General features: G+C 41.0%; 6 protein-coding genes across 6 annotated transcripts; 2 read left to right on the top strand and 4 right to left on the bottom strand.

Moving 5' to 3' along the window:
- Positions 1–1863: 1863 nt before the first annotated feature.
- Positions 1864–2752, top strand: BCR41DRAFT_424557 (hypothetical protein). Its single transcript, XM_022030449.1, has 2 exons — positions 1864–2226; positions 2383–2752. The coding sequence occupies exons 1-2, from the start codon at positions 1909–1911 to the stop codon at positions 2656–2658; spliced, it is 594 nt and encodes a 197-aa protein (XP_021878370.1). The 5' UTR covers positions 1864–1908; the 3' UTR covers positions 2659–2752.
- Positions 2753–7204: 4452 nt separating this feature from the next.
- Positions 7205–8357, bottom strand: BCR41DRAFT_373320 (hypothetical protein; the record flags this gene model as incomplete). The annotated part of the gene is made up of 3 exons (XM_022026767.1): positions 7205–7530; positions 7928–8130; positions 8185–8357. The coding sequence occupies 3 exons, from the start codon at positions 8355–8357 to the stop codon at positions 7205–7207; spliced, it is 702 nt and encodes a 233-aa protein (XP_021878369.1).
- Positions 8358–8402: 45 nt separating this feature from the next.
- Positions 8403–10273, top strand: BCR41DRAFT_147789 (hypothetical protein). The gene is made up of 2 exons (XM_022019580.1): positions 8403–8473; positions 8601–10273. The coding sequence occupies exon 2, from the start codon at positions 8648–8650 to the stop codon at positions 10094–10096; it is 1449 nt and encodes a 482-aa protein (XP_021878368.1). The 5' UTR covers positions 8403–8473; positions 8601–8647; the 3' UTR covers positions 10097–10273.
- Positions 10274–11605: 1332 nt separating this feature from the next.
- Positions 11606–12355, bottom strand: BCR41DRAFT_373318 (hypothetical protein; the record flags this gene model as incomplete). Its single annotated transcript, XM_022026766.1, has 4 exons — positions 11606–11704; positions 11777–11882; positions 12061–12261; positions 12297–12355. 4 exons carry the CDS (start codon positions 12353–12355, stop codon positions 11606–11608), a joined length of 465 nt encoding a protein of 154 aa, XP_021878367.1.
- Positions 12356–12820: 465 nt separating this feature from the next.
- BCR41DRAFT_399364 (hypothetical protein) lies at positions 12821–15962 on the bottom strand (the record flags this gene model as incomplete). Its single annotated transcript, XM_022029059.1, has 4 exons — positions 12821–13214; positions 13298–13610; positions 15315–15617; positions 15872–15962. 4 exons carry the CDS (start codon positions 15960–15962, stop codon positions 12821–12823), a joined length of 1101 nt encoding a protein of 366 aa, XP_021878366.1.
- A 1550-nt stretch (positions 15963–17512) lies between these two features.
- On the bottom strand, positions 17513–18961 carry BCR41DRAFT_359631 (kinase-like domain-containing protein). Its single transcript, XM_022025227.1, has one exon. The coding sequence runs from the start codon at positions 18901–18903 to the stop codon at positions 17737–17739; it is 1167 nt and encodes a 388-aa protein (XP_021878365.1). The 5' UTR covers positions 18904–18961; the 3' UTR covers positions 17513–17736.
- Positions 18962–21936: the final 2975 nt, after the last annotated feature.

Genomic DNA, 21936 nt, shown 5'->3' with positions numbered 1-21936 from the left:
ATACACGGGCTCGCAACCCAATGGTTGAAGGGAGAAATATGCAGTATAAAATGACTTCACCCATCCTTGGGATATACTGCCTAAAGCAAAGATGGTTATTCCAACAACTAGCATTAAGAAGACTCTGGTTATATTCGTAAATACACTGCTGACATTTCCAAGCTCCAGTCTCTCTAATTCACAAGTGAAGCTTCAACATTTTACTATCTAAATGAAATATCGGAGGGACTTGGGCTTGGGCTTGGCTTGGGCTTGGTTAACTTCAAGAGGCGCCTTAAGAGTTTGACAATGCTTTTCAAATTGATGACATGCAGGGGCAATGGAGGTTTGAGCAAAGCCTTCGACCTCATCTGTTGTGTGCTGGCTGTATTTGCTAGATGCCCTCCTTGTGTCACATTATTTTTTGTTTATGAATTGCCACACATCTGAAACCGTATCGTCGACTTGAAGCTGTTGACCTAATCTGATTGCGATCAGTTCCATAGTCAGAGGGATATATATAAAAAAAAATTAAAAAATTAAAAAAAAAAAAAAAAAAAGATAGAAAAATAGTAATACGTGCTTGAGTACCCTGTTGTTACTCTCTAGACGCTGAGTTGAAACTGTCTATCCAAATATCGCTCCAGTTCCTATACAAAATCATTAATCATGTTGACGATTTTCTTTGTTGTCGTTTATTACACAGAGATCATCAAAAAAAGAATATAAACTTTCTAGAGAGACAAGAGCCAATCGCGACAACCCTACGGGCTTGTACCTCGTATCTCTATAGTGGCTTAATTACCTTTTCCCGCCTGCAATGAAAGGATAAATTTAAACTTTTTTTAAACATGGTTAAAACCATCATTCAGGAGAAATGTATAGAACTGCCGAATTTGGCGCAGCAAACAAACACCTTACCAAGCTTTGTTTAATTGAAGATATTCCACATACCCAGGACTTTCTCCTCGATTTTGGCGTTAGTCTATTAAGTAAGACCTTCACGTCCATTTGTTGACGACGAAATTTTTTCTAGAGTCACTTTTCTGAGCCTTTATTTTCAATACACAAGTAATAATCAATCTGGCCAAAAATGCAATGTCTTTTTTGAGCTCGGAAAAGGAAATGAACCGTTTTTCAATGTTGTTGATGATATTGTATAGCTAATATCTGTATAATATGTACGTATTATATATATATATATTACCTCTTCTTCGAAAGCAATTGCTACTCTATCACTTGTTCTGTTTCCTTGTTCTGAAAGATTATCTTTTATAGTACATGTACATGTACTATATATATATATGTACATGTAGTTTATACGTAAAAAAAGATATCTAAAAACCTTCCAGTGTTTTTAATAGATGACGGGAAAATATTAATAAAAGAAAGTTTCCCTTCTCTTTAGCTTCAGAGCATCGTGTAGCAATTGGTACGTGGACATGTTTGTTTGAGTTATATTCCAAAAGTAAAATAAAAAAAAAAAAAAGAGCAATAAAAGAGGTATTTTTCCCTTCAGGTACCAAGGATTATCCGATATCAACCTTTTCGTAACACTGACATTAAGCGTTTGGAATGAAGGGTTGAGAAGGACTTGTGGAAACAATGAAAAGCATTGTGAAGCGCTGGTTGACCTCAAAGGGTCTAGAGACGAAGCTGTCCATTAGTGAAGAATATTGAAATATCGCTCATCTGTGTATACCCTGGATGGTCCCAACTCTATTCTGTGAGAGCAAGTCATGTTAATTGCCATCAATAAAGTGCTTGTTTAGTGTAAGAGCACTAAAAATAACTTTATTTTATTTAAATGACCCAGGAGAAATTGAGCGTATAAAAGGATGAAGCTCTTCTCAACTTTTTTTTTTTTTTTTTTTTTTTTACTACTACCACTCACCCACACCTTTCCATTACACTTTTAAACTTTTAAACATGGTTGCCATCAAATCACTCTCGTCAGCCTTAGTGGCTCTGAGCATTGTCTTATTGGGAGTCGCTGCCCAGAAGGTTACACCTACATCTACACCTACATCTACACTAACACCTACACCTGCACCCAAACCTAAGCCTGCTCCAACTCCTAATTGGTCACCAGAGGATATGGCTCGTGTAGTTGACTGCCAAGCCCAATGCATTTCCCTCAAACCACCATTTGGTCATAAACCAGATCACACAGTGGATAAATTCATGAGAATGAATCCTCACGGAAGAATGCCTTACATGGTGAAGAATATGCAGCCAATTGTTCAGGTACCAATTTTTTTTTTATTTGTTTTACTTCTCTTCGCTCGATAGAAAAAGTTTTTTTTTTTTTTTTTTTTTTTTTTTAATGATTCACTTGGACTAATGAATTAATTCTTTGTTTCCCAAAAAAAAAAAAAAAAAAAAAAAAAAAACGAATACTAGCCATGCCTTAAAGAGCTCAGAAAGTTGAAGGGTAAAGCTTCAAAGGTCACAAGAGCCAAGTTTGAAGCCTACGTTTTGTGCAATTCTAAAACGCTAGGTAAAAACGAGGATGTTTACTTCTCCAAGAGGTTCAACTATAGAAAGGATAGATTCACCAACAAGCAATGGACCGAGTTCAGAACCCGCACCTTGCCAGGATTCAGAAGAGCACTCCACAAGTGCCGAGGAGGATGCCGAAAGATCCACTTTGCAAAGTATAACAAGCCCAAGAAGTAAATAACATTATCATCACTCTCTCCTCTCTATCCAATTTACCATTTAATTCTTAATTAGAAATTGAAATAAATATAACAAATACACTAGTTCATCCTGTTAACGTCTTTCAACAACTGCTTTGGTGGTGTAACTACAGTCATCAATAGAAATAAAACAAAAGTCCATGTGCTCCATCATGACATTGGACGAATGAAGAGATTGAGAGATTGACATCAAGTGAGATTGATGGAGAGATTTTGTTTCTTGTGGAACATTCAAATAATAACAATATTGATTTGAGAGCCTGGAAGGAGAGCATCTAAAACCGTTTGCCCCGCGAGATGTTTCACCCTTCCATTTCTGTTATTTTTAAGCTTCTCCATTCCTTCAGTTCAGTTTGTCTGCATCGAGGTGTGACTATATACATGTAAATGTTACAACCAGAAAGATGTGTCTGATGGACTCATTAAACTCTTGTGGATGCCTAGCATTGAGCACATCTCTTGTATGTCACTTAACACAAACCAATCTGGTTGATGATTGAACACATTGAAAATCTGATTAACTGATCATTTTTAATTCCGATTGAAATTATTATTTCAATGATGAAACACTTTTGAGTGTGCAGTCATACCCTTTCTGTGGGCACAAATATATATCTCAGTTTGAAGACACGACTTTGAATTCACAAATGCTTTCTCTACTTTTGACTGAGAAAAAAAAAATCGTTGCTCACTCTCAAGCCTTTGGATTAATATCCCATCCATGGTGGCCTTTCCTCACCGAAAGAACAGATCTTGATCTACTTTCCTTTTTTTTTCAGTTTTAGTACTCAATGCAATGGTTTTCCTCGAAATGTTCGTTTTAGCAGAGGTCTCTGCTGGAGCTGCGTGTCTACTTTCGTCAAGCCATTAATACTTGATGTGATATCCTTTGACTTTATGAAGTTTCTTGAAATGCCTTGACAAGCATTGTACAATATTTGGATAACCTCAATAAGTATGCACATCCAAATATCTTGTACAGCTCATTCACTCGCCTCGGTGTTTTTTATTGTCGTCAAGCTCCTTCCAATGTAAACCCAAATGTACTCAATCATTTGAAAACCTAGAAAACGGTGATGTAGTCCTTTACTGTTCAGGTAGTCTGCACCTGAGTATGGCCTAGCTGGAAGATGAATGTCGTAGAATCTATACCACACCAGTCATGAGAAGCAAGAGCATAGTCATAGAGAACACTGCTTTATTGCCAATTCTTTCGCTCTGTGCTTGCGAGATGGCAAGATTGATCTACTGAGAGGCGGCTTTTGAGGAATTTGACACAGTTGTTGTCTTTGAATAACAATGGTTGCATAATGCATCTAAAAAAAAGAAGCATTAATTAATGAATGCTTGACCTGATGCAAATGCTAATCGGAATAATCCTCACCTGCCAAAACTCACGGAACAATAATGTTAGTCATCAAATAAAATAGGCTTGTCCTCATCATCTCCGATTGGAATGGACACATGTCAAAGACTCAACGAGTCTACATCAAAATGTTTCTGAATGCAATTAAATTCTCTCTGAGGCTATCGATTGTATTGTCAGTATTGGCGATTCTAATCGCAATGTGGTTTATAATACGAATCAAATACGCGATCTGTATTAACTATGATACTGGAAAGCGGCAAATTGCCATCGAGAATGCAAAAGAGTAAAAGAGTTTTTTTTATTTGCTTGTCATTTTGGTATGATTGGGTTAAAATTAATTTAGTGCCATCAGGGCAAGGCTGATGAGAGTGAGAGAGTTGGTGCTAATGCACTTAGGAATGAAATGGAGAAGAAGAAAATACACTTTCCATCGCGAAGGAACAGCCAAATTATTTTATTAACATGGTTAAGCTGCAAAAAATAAAAAATAAAGGACTGGAGATAATATCAGTCGAGGATCTGAGGCTGCAGATGATGGCGACATAAATAACCCATATCCTTGGTTGCCAAGAATTCATGCTTCATCTACAACAAGTCGAAGTGTCGTCTCATTGCTAAAATTGGGATAGCTGAAACAAACCCATTTTGCACAACGGTCCATAATGTTGATGCTGTGGTTGATTGAAGGTTCAGCTGGGTAATGAGCATGGTGAACAATGCCGAAAATACATCCATGAACGTGGCAAGACAAACTTGGAGTATCATCCAACTTGCACTTGAGGTTTGGCAGACCCTGGAATGGAAAGGCAGTATTTGAGGATGACGATCCTCGATAAAAGCAGTAGACCTGCTGTTTCCTTGGCGAACAAAGTACTATCCACTGGTAGCTTGCACTCTGATGCCCTCTCACAAACTTGGATATGCTTTACAAGCCATCAATGAATCCAAAAAAAAAAAAAAAAAAAAGGTTCCGGAGATCCAATTGTATCGTTGCTTAAAAGAATCGCCATCAAGAATGCAAAAATAATTTTGCTTGTCATTTTGTCTAATTAATCAGCACGAAAGTCAAGTAGCGTTTATCAATAATTGGCTTCCTCAATGTTATATCTCTGTTCCTTCCTTCCACAACTTCACCTATTACATGTTTGGATGGATCGACGCCTGGTGTACAACGTATTATTCAAGCACGACGAGCTCGGCGGGCTGTCAACGTATCAAAGAACGATTCATGGGCACTGAAGAGGAACTACTATAAAGTCAGCAACCAGCGGAGGAGGTTGAGGAGAGACTGTATGACAGGATCTACAGCTCTATCAACGAGTACGCCCTTTTTGCCTTTTTCGGGCAAGAGAGAAAAGAAGAGGAGAGGAATGAGCGAGAGGTAAGAGTACTTGAAGAAGAAAAGGCAGGAAGAGTCGAGGTTGCAGTCGAAATTGGTTATAAGACATTCTTGAACATTGGCTATTCTTCCCAATATAGGTGTATTTGTCCTTCTCCAAGCAGCCAGCTCCTGCAACTCCTCCACCACCAGTTTACCAGCCACGGTTTCTGGAGATGTATGGGACGTGTGTGAACTATGAAGCTGCATCCGTCAATTGCCCCAGTTGCTTGACAGAGCTGTTATTTGAAGTGGAGCCTTTGAACACGAAGCTGTACAAACAAGCAGGCAGGGATGAAGTCAAGCGTTTTCAAGGAAAATCGCCTGGAATAAAAGTGTCAAAATTTATTATCTAGAATGAAGCCGAGGATATAGACAGATACTGTCAGACAGCCCCCAAGGATGCATGTGTGTAGCACTTGCAGCTGCCCAGGGTATAATCGAAATACATGCCCAAGTACTGAGGGGCAGGTTCTACATATTTTCAATGCTTCGGTATAATCATCCTCGCCACCAATATGACTTTAACAGATTTTTACTGTCCATTGCCTTAGCGGTCATATGCAAAACGAAGTCAATCATGGAGCGGGCAAAGCTTTGACTATGACCCTGAAACTGAAAATGAAAGACCCACATGAAGGCGAAGGAAGACTACTTTTTGTTTATTGTTTATTTCCTTTTATTTTCGTATTACATTTACTTTATATCTGATGCGCTTGTCTTCAGAATACAGTCTACCTATCAATCTTCTGTAGCTTGAGTATGTAGTATGCAATTGCCCAGGCCAGAACCGTAATTGAGAGTATGCCTTTCTTTTTACCTCTTTTTTTTTTTATTTTATTTTTTTATTTTATTTTTAAAAAAAATATAATCAATTTAAAGAAATCCTTATAACATATTTGTAAATTTGTGGGTCTATCTGAATATAGTAGTGCGAACTCCTAGCATGAAAATGAAGATGGCTCCCTCTCTCTCAGTAGAAAGAGATTCCAAAAAGATTTGATCTCAGGCCTCGGCACCAAGCGCCATAAGCATCGCTTAGAGCCGATGACCTGCTGCCCTCATTGCGATGCCTTCATATTCCTCAAAAACGCGTTCATGACAGCAGTAAACACCGACCAGAATTTTTGTTGTGCTGTGGAAGAGGTCAATTAAAAATCCCTCATCTAGAGCATATTCCACGCTTGGTAGAACTTTTTTAGTGGGCAAAGTGCGGAGAGCAGAGCGTTTCGCAACCATGAATAGCGGGATGGGTAGATATATGACGCATATGAAGGTGATCAGACCAGGGTCAACCTCTCCCAGGCCCCCTGAAGGCAGCATCCTCCCTATGATGAATGAGAGACAGTTATTTCTCCAAAGTAGTTATTCATCCTTTCGACATGTGTTTGGATTGATTGGCAAGGACATGGAGCTATTTGAAGTCAAGGCCTTGGGCTGCCACAGAAGGAAAAACCCGGACAGGGTCCTCCACGATAATGTACTATGTTCTCATCAGGCGGATGCAGTAGCTATACATAATAGGCTGCATGTTGTATTATTCGAAAGTTCCCGATAAAGAGTTTTTAAATCAATTTTCCCAGGCGTTTGTCTCCATTGCTTTCGTCTATTTAATCTGTTTAAAGAAAAAAAAAAAAAAAAAAAAAAAAAAAAAACTATGCGTGCCACACGTTCCACACGTTTGTCGTCGTCTGCCTCCACCCGTCCCATACGTTCGCCATCGCCTGCACCTCCAAGAGGCCAGTTGCCTACCAAGCTCTTTCGTTCTCTTTATAGTCATTCGAGCCACTCGAAAATCATTTCTCTGTCGGACAGCTTCACATCAGGTGTACGACGCATCATCCGTGCACGGCGATCTCGGCGGGCTGTGCCACGTACCGCCCAAGCACGGCCTGTGGAGGTTAAAGAGGGGATATTAGGCCAGCAAGTAGAGGATGAGGAGCAGCTATATGGCATGGTGTACGGCTTCAATGACGGGTGCGCCTTACTTGAGTTTCTTGAACAAGAGAGAGAATTGTTCGACAGAGTTACAATTGGAGTGTGAGTCTTTGGGGCTTGAATAATCCCTTTGGATTCACAGGCCCAGATGCTCCCTACAAAGACTGTTGGTAACTACAACATAGGCTCCCCAAGTAAAACACAGTGGTGGCGACGGTTAACTTGTTGACTAGGCGAATACACCGTAGGGTTTGATCCTAAGCCACTATTAATTAAGGTTTGTCTTTTGTAGGATGAACTTCCACACCTCTTAGCCCATCATCAACTCATCATTTTCATCGATTCGGGGGGGATCCACATGTAAAGCACCTTGCTATTCTTCATTTGGACAAGCATGTAAATTAACCCATTCTGTAGAAATGCATTAAATCAATTTCCTTCTTTACGCAATCTTCTAGCTCTATACTCACATCATGACCAACCACTTGATTGCCGTTGTGGAGGCCATTCAACGGCGACTTCCGGGCCCAAGACGGCGACAGCGAGTGATCCTCATCGTACTTCTTGCCGTTCTATCACTTGGCTCGGTGCTGGTCATGTTCCATGAGCACATTCCACGAGAAAAGAATGTTTGGAGAGGCAACACCCAGGCTTTTGAGGTTGAGGTACCACCGACAACATGGACATGCACAGACGATGGTCTCTCAGAGCAGGAGAAGAATACTGAAAAGAACCGCAGAACTCGCCAGTGCATTGTTGAGAACCTGTGTATCGATCGAAAAGGTAGTATTATTGATCTCTGCTCCACTCTCTATTACATTAAATCAATTAGCTTTTTCCTTATTCCTATTTGATTTTTTCTTTTAGGCGCTTTTATTCGAAGCACGAGCTCTTTTGCAGAGAACATGCCCAAAGTGAACCTCATGTCTTCTGACCAAACATCAGATGTTTTCTGGCAGCCGAGGGTTGAAAGAGCGTGGCGAAAGTTCATACGGGCGCACTATGTCAACGAAACGCTCTTTGTCCATGGTCTTTATTCGCCGTATCATTTTAGTCACTGGCTATACAACGGCATGATGCCTCTTTACTCGTAAGCAACGCTATTCCGTCCATTCGGATCTGGGCCCGCATGTCGCTTGCAATAAGCACACGTGTTCGCAAGGCTAATATTCAATTTCACAACGTAGCACCATGAAGCGATTTGGAGCCACAAAAAACTCTTGGCTCTTCCGAGGCGCCCGATTCAGTTCGGATGATATCAAACAACAGGGAAAATGGGAAATGGATCACTTTTTCTACACTGGCAAGGAGATTGTCTTACACCTTGAAGAAGTAGCAACAGCATTTCAGACATTGCCACCGTCAGATGCTCCCATCTGCTTCAAGCGTGCTGTAATCGGTCTCGGTTCACAATGCGCCTTAAGTTATTGCGAAAACAATATCCCCGCAGAGGTTTATAAGGCATTCAGAGACGAGATTGCTGACCACTACTGGGGGACACCAGGTCGATGGGATTCCCATCTTGCACTCCATCGAGTGACCGAGGATAACTCACTCCAGTGTCTGGATCTCGCACGGTACTATAATTTTGATGGAGTTGGCCAGGATTACAGTCAGGAAAGAGACGAAAAGTCGAAGCAAATTGATCAACTGCATCCGGATGTCGTCAACAGCGAGCAAGGATCTAAGAACATAACCACTGGAGCATCATCAGAGTCACACGAGCGCAAGCTTGTTGTGGGTATCATTCAACGCGAAGGATCGAGACGACTCATCAATGACGAGGCCTTTATCCAAGCCTTGGTCAAAGCCGGGTTTCGGGTCAAGTGGATGACATTTGATCATGGATGCGGTATTGCCGAGACGGCGTATCTGTTACGTGACGTTCAAGTGCTTGTCTCACCTCATGGTAACGCTATTGGTACCTCGTTGTTCATGCCCACCAGTGATCCGATTCCCACGATTATCAGTGCTGACAGCACCCGTTATGCCGAGTCATGGTTCAAGTTTACGACAACAGTGCTTGCACAACGTTTCATGTCTGCAGTCTGTGGGCCATCCAACTATCCGGACGAAGTGACCAAAGCACAGTGCCCACATGTCCGTGACTCAGATCTTGCTGAAAGATATTTGAAACATTCCCAGCTCGTTTTGGGTCTCCCCCCATCAATGGTCAAGTCAGACAAGGAAAAGAAGAGCATGTCGCAGGGCCAGATAGGGAAGATGATACAATCGCATCGAGCCTATGTGAAATCACATCCAGAGGCTAAAGCTCTTGCAGAAAAGGAGTTTGAAGAGCTATTAGGTCCTGAGGCCTCAACTACACTATATAACAAGTATGGAGAGAGTACCTTCGGATTCTGGGAGCTTTACTGGAAGGCCATGCCTCGCTATCTTGATGTACCCCGCCTGGTCCAGTTTATCGAGAACCGGCAGAACGACTGGATGCGCGAGCGGCAAGAAGCGGCAGCAGGAGGTCGTCAACCAAGTGATGACATGGCAGCCTACCGCAGTTTCATGGAGTATGTCCGCAAGGGGCAGATCTGTCGCATTGGCGGGTGGAATGATTGCGCGGAGATTCAGCAGCGAAACATTGCAGGACCTTTGACTGCGTATGGCAGACATTCAATCGACAACATCGCACAATGGGGCGAGCCCACATCCGAGAGCCAATCTCTGCTCCAAGGTGTAGAAACCTACAAGGATTGGCCTTTTGCTGCCACCTCATGATGGATATTTTGTCATATTTTTTTTTCTTTTTTTTATTTGACAGTAATAGACTATACCACATGCAGCATTGCCACTATTCCCAACAGACCGTCCATCCATACTTTTCTCTCATAAGCTTCTTGTATCTTTCTGCTTTGTAGTCTGAAGATGCCTATCCTTGAGCGGGATATACTTCAGTTTATTGAATCATGAAAGAAAGACAAGAAGATGTGCCTTTCTTTTGCCTCTTGAGAACTGTAAATTATGGGAACATATGTGTGGAGACGGACTATGGATCGTGGCTAAACACTCTGGGATAAACGAGAACGAAAGAGAGGTTTATTAAAAAGTGGACTTCTGTTCATTAAAAAGGGATGAAAAGAATAAACCCGACTAGTGCTTCTACACATTTGCTGCTTGAGTGGTGTTGCTTGACTCAAGAGGTGAGCACTTCTCGTTGTCACTACAGAAAACACTACTGGATGTTGAAGCTCACTCTCACTAGTCTTCTGTTAACAAATCTTGAATTCAGTGTAGTTATCTGGTTTCAAAGCAAACTCATGGTTACGTTGAGTAGCATCATGATACCAGGCAACTGAGCGATGGATCATTTCTTATACACTGGAAGCAGAGTTTTTTGTCAGCGGTTCACTTGACACATGGAGAGCCTGGATTGAAAGAGAGGGAAAATTGACGGATGTGGCTGCCAGAATAAGTGCAAGTTAGGTCGCAACATTACAAGACATGAAAAATAGTGTAGATTTTAATATTGATCAGTTAAATTGACTTGTTGCAACAAGTAAATCAAGAAAGCCGATTTATACATGGCATACTCCGTTTGTCTCGCCTTTACAGATTTTTTCTTTTTCTTTTTGACTCAACACTACACCATGCCACGTTCAAAAGCTATTAACGCATTGATTCCGATCTTCGTCAAAAAATGCCAGTTCCATCTTTGATGAAGGATTGACTCCTGCAAAGACTGTTCGTCGCTTTGACTTACATTCCACTGTGAGAAACATTGTAAGGGTTTTTGAAGAGGAGGAGAGAGTAGAAAAAAGAGGTGGTAACCGCCATACAGTCCTTCAACAAGGACATATAGCATGGTTACAAGCTAAGCTTAATGAAGGTCCTAACCTTTCTATCGCTAGTCTTCATCAATCCCTTAATGACTTAATAGGTACTTTGCTTCGACCCTCCTTTGTCCATTTCATTTGTTTCCAGAGCTATTCATAAACAAGTGGATTACACACTCAAGCTCACGCACTGTTAGCCAGAAGGTTACAACAGTCCAGAGAGAACTGCTGCTCGCGTCCAATGGACGAATGATTTGGTTATAAGTGGAGCCTAAAGAAGGCCGTGTTCGTAGATAAAACGGGTTTCAACTTGGATCCTACGCATAAATTTAGTCGAGCACTCGAGAAAAAAAGGCATTAAAAACTTGCCCTTCCTAACGAGGATAGAATGTTTCTGTTGTAGTTGCTGTTGGCTACAAAGGCATTACCGCTTCAGAAGTGCGTTTAGTTCTCTTCAATGCTCAAGTTTTCCAAGCTTTTTTTGGCCGAAAAACTTATCTCTGCTCTTTGAACCGCGGGAATTACCATCATGGATAATGTCTCTTTCCATAAACTACAAGGGATAAACGACACTTTGAATGGTAATAGGCATGTTTACTTGCGATTGCATCCCTATACCTCTTACCCCAATGCGACCGAATGGGTCTTTAGTAGCATCAAGGTACATGTACAACGCAAAGATCTTCGTATGCACGAAATATTGACAAATCACATCAATGATGGACCAGATTCTACAACGAAAAAAAAAAAAAAAAAAAAAAAAAAAAGAATGACGGCCAAATTTTTGTTAAAAATGGCCATTTTACCAGCATTTCTATTCTAAGTTTAATTTACATGAGCTAAATATAAAGTGAAATTTGCTCTTTTCTTGTCAAAAGAGAAGCTTGTCAAAAGAGTAAAAATTATCACGTAGCATGTAATATCATATTTGTGCCTGTAAACCCATCTCGGGGAAAAGGTGCAATAAAATTTATCATAGGGTATAATAACTGTCCTGTGACAGCCAGGCGATCATAGCGAGCGACGTTGCTTTTTGGTCCTTCGATGTCGGCTCTTCCTATCATACTGAAGCAGAATTCAGGAAGCGTTAGACTATTCACCGAACGTGAGCTGGGTTTTGACCGTTGTGAGACAGGTTAGTTTACCCTACTGATGAAATGCTGTTGCAACAGTAATTGAACTTTGCACGAGAGGAACCGTCCATTCGGATAATTGGTATTTGGGCCTGCCTGAACAGGCAATGGCCCGAAGCTATCACCCGTTGGATTATGGCTGAACGCCTCTAAGTCAGAATCCGCGCTAGAACGCGGCGATTACCGCCTTCTCCGATAATTAGTTGAATACGAATAGAGCTTCGGTTCCTGAATCATGGTCTTGTGTGGTACCTGCTAATATTAATTTCAAATATTGGAGATAAATGCATTGTAGACGACTTTAATTGAACGGGGTATTGTAAGCTGTAGAGTGGCCTTGTTGCTACGATCAGCTGAGATTAAGCCCACTATTTAGGGTAGAAGTTTAAGGGGTTCAGTCGATAAATAAGAGCTAGACTTGTTCTTTTCTTCTCCACATGATTTTAAAAAAAAAAAATAATAATAAATAATGAGCTGGATGAAGAGACAAATGGACGGACGCGTCACGACAAACAATTTTTTTTTTTTTTTTTTGTTCACTTTGAAAATGTGAATAAATTATGGAATGCCTTTGCGATATTTCTATTTGCAATCGAAATTCGTCTTGCAAGAGCTTTTACCAGCTTTTGGAGTTGTGAATTAAGAAAGGTATTTCCGATCACGTTGATCTCGTTTTGGTCTTCCAGGAAGATCTTCAGAATTTCGGAAAGTGGGAGATTGAACTCCGTACTGGAACCTGCAAGATTGTGAAAATGTTCAACATCTTCTCGAGTAAGAACAGCATCCTCCTGATGAAGAATGACAGCCTCACCAATTTTGTTAAAGATGAAACCTGCTGCAAATGCCGCTCCTTGACCACTGCCCGAGTTGGCAAAAGTGAAGGCGGTCAAAGGACGGTACAAAACTGAGTCAGTGACTGGTCCAGAACACCTGGAGAGATCATAAGTGTCCACAGAAACAGCTGTTTTTTTTCCTGGATCAAGACGAACACAGCTTGTACCAGGATGTGGCACGTGAAAGTGCCATTGATGAACTGCTTGCCATCTTTTTCTTGCAGGGCAACTGAATGGATGCCTTTGTATTTGTCTTTTCGGACTGTTCCTGGAAGCGATGAGTTCTTTGGCACACCCTTCACTGTTGCTGTTTGTCCCGAATGACAACTAATCATCCTAGACCGGCCATGGGATTCAATTTCGTTGATTAAGACACAGCTTTGGCCACTTTGATCAGTGTAAAACATGATCGCACCAGAGCGAATGTGACTCGAGATCTGCCGTCGCTGCGGATACAATGCAGGTTCAGCAATTTGGCTGCCGTCTCTGACAGCTCGATGTAATGGCGTGTTGATAAAGAGTCAATGAATGGTGACTTTTCAAGGATGTCTTTAATGAGTGGTTGCAATGGGGTAGGGAACCCCAAAGATCATCCCATGCTTTAGAGTTAACTTCGTTAACATCTTTTGATGGTCTCTTCTTGCTCCTTGTTTCTCTTTCTTTAGACTGTGTTGTGTTTTATAGTGAGCATTTGCATGCTGTCTAGAAATTATTCTTTTGCATATTGGGCACTTCACACAATGATTTCAGATACTGCTATCCTGTGTTTGCAGGAAAGTAAAGGCCTTGCCATCGATGATAGTTTTTAAAGCACCCTACCATTTCCAAAATAATAAAACATTAGAAACAAAGGACAACAACAACTGACCTGCTGTGACATACTAAAAAAAAGAGTGTACAGATTTTAGTATTTCAGAACTGGTATGACATACTAGTACTTATACTAGTTGAGTACTAAAGTTGCAGATTTTAGTATTTACTTCAGTGCATACCGATTTTTTTGCCATTCTTTGGAGGCATGTCACGGGAAAGGTGGCCAACTATTATACAATCCCCCTTTCACAATTACAAAGTGTCCAAACCCCATTCCTCGTCACAAAATCTGTCGTATAGACCATTTGGTTTCTATGGTTCCTGAGAACGCGGATATACGTATATGGAGCACCCAGGCACTTTGGGAGTGTTGTAGAGATGAATCCCGTAAACGCATATTAGTATTATTTCCATCCCCGCCCCTAGCGCCCATTTTTTTTTGTTGAGAGCACATAGAAGTGATACTAGACATTCATAAACAAAGATGCAGGTGATACTAACACAAAAACTGATCCGCACAATGCCCATGGAAAGTGATACTAAAATCTTTCATTGATACCATTTTTGTTACTTTGATACGCAGTACTAGTATGCCATACTGGACACTTGATACTAAAATCAATACGATCTTTTTATATCTGTATAGATTCGGTAACATACCTCTAGCAAAAAAGGGGCCGGAAAGGTATTTTGCTTTTTTTAGGTAGGGAATAAAAAATGAAAAATGGTAAATGCTACTTGATGCACTAAAAGAGTGGAGGCAAGTAAATGGTGGACATGGTGCATCGTGATGATATAGTTTGATATATGATGTTTGCTGATTTTTTTTTTTGTTGATTGATTTTTTACGATGGTATTGATTTTAGTATCAGGTGTCTAATATGACATACTCGTACTGCGTACCTAAATAACAAAAATGCTATTTTTTTTCCAAGCATGCGCTGATTCTAAGCATTCACAAATAAAGAAACATCGATGCTGAAAACGCGTCCGCACAAATCCTAGATGATTCCTATATATTTTTCTCTAATTAATTCTACTCTTTGCAGATGCTGTGCTCGTGTTATTCGTACTCTCAGTTGCCGCACGGCTTCGTCGTACTGCCCTTGAGATAGCTTGGTGAGGCAAGTTCGGAGAAAGTGGTAGGACCTTGTAACACTCCCTTTCTTGATGTTGCTTGGGACATTGACTACTATTCTTTTAGCTTGCCGCTGATACCGTCCTGTTGGCTACAAAATTGGACGCGCCTCTGAACATAATACTGATATTCGGGAAATTTTCATCATGGACAAATGATTCAATAGAGTCGGTCTGCATACAACTATCCATGTTTTGAAGCATCTCCTTCATGAACTCTGCCTGAATTATAATATGAGAGCTTCACCTTCCAGCAAGCTGGTGGGTCCAATCATCTTATAATCTCGGTCGAATGCTGGTTTCTTAATGCTATTTAGGATTTTCTTTCTGTTGTGTGCAGTACGACTAAGGTTATTAAATGAGTCATGGAGCTCCAAGACAGACGGTCGGGCATCCATACCAACTAACAACATCTTGGATTCCATCTCTGATGCCACTTTCATCATATTTACGAACGATGCCGTAGCCTCTGCGGTGTAATGGATGCTGATGGCAGTGGGAGCCACTCGATCTTTGTTTTTGCCTCGCATGGAATGTGGATCAGTTGCTGCTTGTATATTTTGCATGGATCCTCTGGAGGCGGAGGGCATAAAGCACTCACCTTTAACCATACTTTAGGTCATCTCATTAAACAGATGGTTTAATCTTTCTTTCCCATACTGAAGTCTATTCTCACGTGAAAAGAATCCAAAATTAATAATTGAAAAACATCTGACTTGACCATCTCGCCTAATTAGAATGTTTTCTGGTCAAATACCTCTATGAAAGATGCCTCAGTGATCAACCCAATTTAAATATGGATACCTGTTGGCAATGTCGAAAGGCCAGCAACTGTGCCTATAGGAATAGGTGTTACGTATCGAGGCTTGGGAGTGCACCTCAGGGGCACTTCCATTTTTATTCATAAGGTCAGAACATTGTGTGACGGCCATGGCGGGTTCTTAATAAAAGGATCTTGCCTGGCAACAGCAATAAAAATAATTTTGATCTCCTTGGAACACTAGAAAACATCTCAATAGGATAAAAATAATACTGGTTAATGAAGCGTAATCAATTTCAAAAAAAAACAGTGTCATCGTTATAATCATTAAAAAAGTAAAGCCGAAACCATCAGTCCACGGAAGTCGCAACAATGACGCCATACACAAAATACTAGAACAGAGAGAACAAACAGCCAATCCTTTTCCTGTCGATGGCCGCTGAACAGACGTAGATAGTTTCCTTAGGCAGAAGTGATGTACCAAATATGTTGATCTTGCTTGTTGCTTTGATGAGTGGCTCCTTTGATTCAACATTGCCGAGATTGACTGTAACGCCTTCATCGCGAACCGAAACCTTATGGAGATGAGGTTTTTAGCGGAAAGATGATCAAGATCAGGCCCACAAGCTATCCTGATGGCTTCCTTGAGATGGCTGATAGTTTTCTGAGGATTGATGTCCACTGAGAATGCGACAACTCCATCGAGAATCAGGTGAGCGAAATTTCGTCTGACATTTGGTGATTGAATGCTAAAATGTAGGAAAAAAAAATAAAATAAAATAAAAGCAACAGAGGATGAGATTTATTGGAATGTCGTGAGTGAGAATGCAGGTGTTTTTGTTTGAAGAAAAGTGATATTAACGATTTCACTCGCTGCACTTATGAAGGCAAATGTGTAAGCCACTCCAATACTTTTTATCCCCTGCTTCAATCCTTTCCATCCAAAACAACACGATAGCTTTGGCTACTTTTCTACTCTTCTCTTTAACGATACTAAATTGAAAGGCACTAAAAGCAGAATGTAAGACACTCAAAAGGCAAATGGGTGGCGCACAGAAAATAACCTTTTAATTGGCAAACATAAAGAAAAAGAGATGTGTGACTGTGATCATTTACGTAAAAGCATACTGAACTACCACACCCTGGATCTCTCAGAGCCATTCTGCAAGATCTCCACCTTTGCCCTTTACTCTCGTTTTCCATTTATTTTTTAACTTTTACTCTCTTTATTTATTCTTTTTCTTTTTTATTATTATAAATGTTGCAACACGGGTCTCGAAGATAGCGATAGGCCAATGGAGAACAAGAAAACTGATGTAGCACAAGCATCACAAGAAATTATCAATGTCTTTAAAACTGAAAAATGCTTTAGCAAACTTGCCAACATGCCTGCAAGCATTATTTCAGAAAGAAATAGGGCGGTGGCAAGGAACACCATGTCTCAAAATTAGTTATCTCCGATTTGTTATTCTATACATTGATACACAAGAGAAATAGCTTCTCATCAATTGTATTTCAGCTATTCCTAATAAAGCTCCCTACGATCTTCAGTCCCTCAGCTCCAGTTATCCCATACACGCTTGAAATCAGCGCATCCAGAGGTGAGCCCTTGGGTTGTTTCTGCACCTGAGCATCTCAAACATCGAAAATAAAAAAAATAGGATTCACATTATCACTCAAGAGTGGGTCATTGTTTACTGTTGGCGCTGTTAAATTGGAGATATTTTTATCTGTTATTGCGGTGCTATTAGTGAGGAAAAATAATAACTTGAACCTGACCTAAAATAAAGAAATCACTTTCATCCTTTTTTATACTGTTCCTGGAGCAAAAATAATAAATAAAGCTCATTGAGAACCTTTTTGTACCAACTGTAAAACATAGCTTTATAGTTCTACAGCTTGGATTCGATCAAAGCTTCAAATGGTCGACCATGACGCGGAAGGCAGTTTCCTGGCGGACCCAAGCCCAGTCCTCAATCCAGGCACGTTTGATGAACTCGGCGCCGATCAGTGTGATTTCTTTCGCCTTGGCGTCGTGGCCTTCATCTTCTTTAAACCAGCCTGTATAGGGTGTCCACGCCATCAGATGGCCGCCGCAGTGAATGACAGCGGTCTTGAGATCCGTGGTTGTCAGCCGATCGCCATACATCCTGCAATATGCCTCAAGGAAGGAGGTCATTAGCTCTTCACATGGATGGCGGTACTTGTTGAGCGAAAAGGCCTCAGCTATGAATTGACCAAGGTCCATTGCTGCAGGTGCATACCGGCTCATCTCCCAGTCCACAATGAACATATGCTTGATTGTGATCTCATTTCCTTCTCCTGGTGCGATATCAATGAGGAAGTTACCTGGCCAGAAATCACCATGGGCAAGTGTTTCGGGCTCGTTCATCAGTCGGTCACCACCCCACTTGGACGCCAGGTCAATCACATCCCGGTCAAACTGCGGCTGATCCTCCATGTACTTGCTCGCCGCCTTTGGGAACTGATCATAAAGAATCAGACGCGACAGGCCCAGAGCCTCAGTATTGGCCATCTTGTTCGGGTAAAGCTCCGATCGATGGCGAAAGCCATAGAGATGCAGACGCGCAATGAATTCGCCGAGCGAACTGCCAATCTCCTTAGTCAGCCTCGGGCTCGGTGGCTGGGCGAGAGACGAGATGAACTCCTTGAGGTGCGTCGATTTCATACCAGCATCTTCCTGGATCACAATATTGCTCTTGTGGTCCCAGTAGAGCACGCGTGGCACCTTGACAATAACCGTTTCAATGTTTTCATCTTCCTTGTTGCTGTTCTTATTGTTATTGGCATCGGCCACAATACCAAGGATGGTCCGCTCAAAAGCCATTCGGTCGACATAGAGTGCCATCTCCCTGGATGTAGCTGAATGATCAGCTGCATGCTTAATGACGACCGTGGATCGACCGCCAAACAGATCTATACAGGGTTCGGTGATAGTGCCGCGGTAGACATAGTTGGCATTTCCACCAGACAGTTTCCTGACTGCGACAATGCTCCGCGTCTCGTCATGAGACTGCAGATACTGCAGGATGCCAGCTTCTGTTTTAAAGTCCATCAATTGGAATGAATAAAGAGTGAGGAAAAGTAAAAGGGTGTTGGCGTGAGAAGGAGAGGGAAGGGTGATGTGGCTAGTCACCGCAATGAAGCCACATTTTATTGCATCGTGTGACTGGTTTCTACTGCGGGCTGTGGAGCAGATGGAAAACATGAATGAGCAGCAATGCGCGTATCACTCCCGCACCCTCTTCTCCGGAAAGGTGATAAGGAAGACAGGAGACAAGGAAGGAATTTATAGTGACGTCGCACTTTTTAACATTCATTCCTCATTCCATTCGCATTCGTCTCACCTCCATCAACCGTCACCGCCATCGCCATCAATGGCCTGATCAGCATTTAATTGCAATTTGCTATTCAATATCTCATTGCATCTGTTATAGAAATTTATAACCTTGTTCTTTTTATTTCCTTTCCCTTACGAAGTTTCCTCTTTAAGTCTTATGCAACTACTTCATCCTCTTCGGTATACTACAGCATAGCTTTTGTAAGAATTCAGGGGGGATATGTGTCCATTTGAACTCGATTCCAGAGGTCCTCCATATTCCTTGGTGTGTCTAGATATTGATCCAACTACATCTTCATGTATGCCCATACTTTTTTCTATTGGGTTGATATCAGGAGTTGTCACAGTAAATAGTCTGAATATGCCAGGATCGTAATAAGTAATGAGAACGAAAGAAAGATCTTCATTAAATAAAAAGAGGTAAAAATCTTAGCTAAAAACCCATATAGATGACTACTAATCGAGCTTATAAAAAGACATATAATAATTTAACGAGATCACCTTTTTGTCTTCACTACCTATTACAAGAGCTCATTGGCCATTTCATGGGGACTATATTAGGCTTTTGGATATAGTCTATTGTAATTTTTGCGGTATGACTACTGATATTGTCTTGCTGAAATATAATTTGTCCTTATTCAACGAGTCGTAATCCCTGGATCTAATGATATAATCCTTGGAGACGTCGACGTCGGTTACTAAGTCAACCTTGTCTTGGAGCCAACAGCCATCGCCTGGTCCGTAGTAGGTGATGCAACTCCAGAACATTATTTCCCCTCCACTACCTTACCTTGTCTTTTGATATGATGTGATTGTAGAGTATTGTCTCCTCGATGTTTGTAGTAGGATTTTCTTCCGCAAGACCCAACTCTATTGAAGGTGGTCTCATCTAAGGACATGGTATTCTCTCAGTCATCTACGATCCAGTTCAAGTGTTCTTTTGCAAATTCATATCGAGCATGGGTTTGGTTATCTGTCATATTAGGCTGCTTGTGTTTTACATATGCCTCTATATCATCCTCAATAAGGCACCTCCTGATGCTGGATTTACCAACCTGCACTCCATCCCTCGATTGAACTAGTTGTTGACCATCTTTGAGGGTCTACAATTCATTATCAAATATCTCACTAAAACTCGTTTCGTTTCCTTAATGACTTTGTAAGGTCGCTCCCCTTTCAACACTGGAATACGTTCCTTGCCTCTTTTTCTAATCCTTTGTACTGAGGTAACGAATATCCCTAAGCTCTTTGACACCTCTCTGCAAGACTTTCCTTGATGAGCTGTGCGGTTGCATTTTGGACAGTTGATTTGGATAGTGATTTCATGCTATGAAAAAGATATGCCAGTTATGTGGATGCCACTTGGTCTATCAGTGATTGTGCTATAGAGAAAGTATAAAAAATAAGAGAGAAGTAAAGGATGGACAAACTTGACAAGTGCTTTTTCCACAACTGATGCAATGAGGCATGACTATGCAAATGGCGATTATTTACTTATAGCGTCATTAGTGAGGACAGCGATGATGGTTTGTGGGGGTGAAACAGATGAGAATGAGAAATTGTGTTGGCAGGGAAGATCATTAGAAAAGGAGAGGAGGATGAGCAATGAATGTTAACAGTGCGATTTATTAAAGCAAAATTTCAGTGTTAAGCGTTATAAAACTTTTGTTTACGCGTTTAACACGTTTACATATTTAATATATTTTAAGTTAAGGTTATGTTAATCAAACTGGCTTGTACGTTAATAATTTCTTGGTTAGTTTAATAAATGCAAATGTAACATTCCTGTGTGATTTTATTGGTTCTTACTTTTCATATCTGCCTCAAGGGGGAAGCTTGCTCTACGATACATGTATTGGAGCATCTATAGAGCATAGGGTCTGATACGAGCGGGATAGAGTTACTAGAAAGCAAAGGATTGATGTACTCGATTTTTTAGTTCCGGAACTGGGTAAATGACTAAAGTATACTTTCCTTACCGATATCGCAACAACAATGCGAGCAAAATCACAATTATGTGACAACAACCTGGTTGTATTGCACGCAAAATACTCTTATCTTGCCTTCCCTTTTCTTTTTTTTCTTTTTTTCCTTTTTCAACACCATGCTACCTTCAAAGGGTTATCAACGCATTGATTCCGATTTTCACCAATAAACCATTAGATCCATCTTTGACGCATTTGACGAAAGGCTAGCCTTTATGGATTTCTAAACGAGCATTTTCACCTCGTACCTCTGGATAGATTCTACAACTGTGGCCGCCAATAAAAATAACCAAAGTGCCAAATGACAATAAAAATCCCGTTTTTGCTAATTTGACTGGTCAGAGCGAAAACCGTTTAAAAACGTAAACAAAGTTGCAGGAAGAGAGAGACACGTGCAATTGGTTGTAAAACACATTCATTAAATCATTATTGAATCTGGCGACGAGACTGAATTAATCTCATACAGCCCAAAGCAAGTCTCTTATAAACGGATTATTCCTAGTGCTCTTATCCCTATCTCATTGTAAACATTTCCCGAGCTGGAGTCTCATCTGCGACAGGTAGAGACAGGGGGATTGGGAATGAATTGTGGTGATTTATTAAGTTACATGTCATGCAAATTGCCTGGTGGTGCAAAGGTAGAGCTTAGGGAATGAGGGCAGGAAACGAATGATAATTTATTATGGTCGGAAAGCTCCTAACTCTATCTCTTGTTGCTCTCAACGAGAATGACGGAACTTCCATCAGACAAAGGGTTGCTCCT

Source organism: Lobosporangium transversale (assembly GCF_002105155.1).
Source record: "Lobosporangium transversale strain NRRL 3116 chromosome Unknown BCR41scaffold_38, whole genome shotgun sequence".
Lineage (NCBI taxonomy): Eukaryota > Fungi > Mortierellomycota > Mortierellomycetes > Mortierellales > Mortierellaceae > Lobosporangium > Lobosporangium transversale.
This window is presented reverse-complemented; position numbering and strand designations above follow the sequence as displayed.

Excerpts from the sequence above, each read along its gene's own strand:
- BCR41DRAFT_424557 (XM_022030449.1), top strand. The coding sequence starts at position 1,909 with ATGGTTGCCATCAAATCACTCTCGTCAGCCTTAGTGGCTCTGAGCATT. Across the intron at positions 2,227-2,382 it reads ATATGCAGCCAATTGTTCAG|CCATGCCTTAAAGAGCTCAG; the intron begins GTACCAATTTTT and ends AACGAATACTAG.
- BCR41DRAFT_147789 (XM_022019580.1), top strand. The coding sequence starts at position 8,648 with ATGGATCACTTTTTCTACACTGGCAAGGAGATTGTCTTACACCTTGAA.
- BCR41DRAFT_359631 (XM_022025227.1), bottom strand. The coding sequence starts at position 18,903 with ATGGACTTTAAAACAGAAGCTGGCATCCTGCAGTATCTGCAGTCTCAT.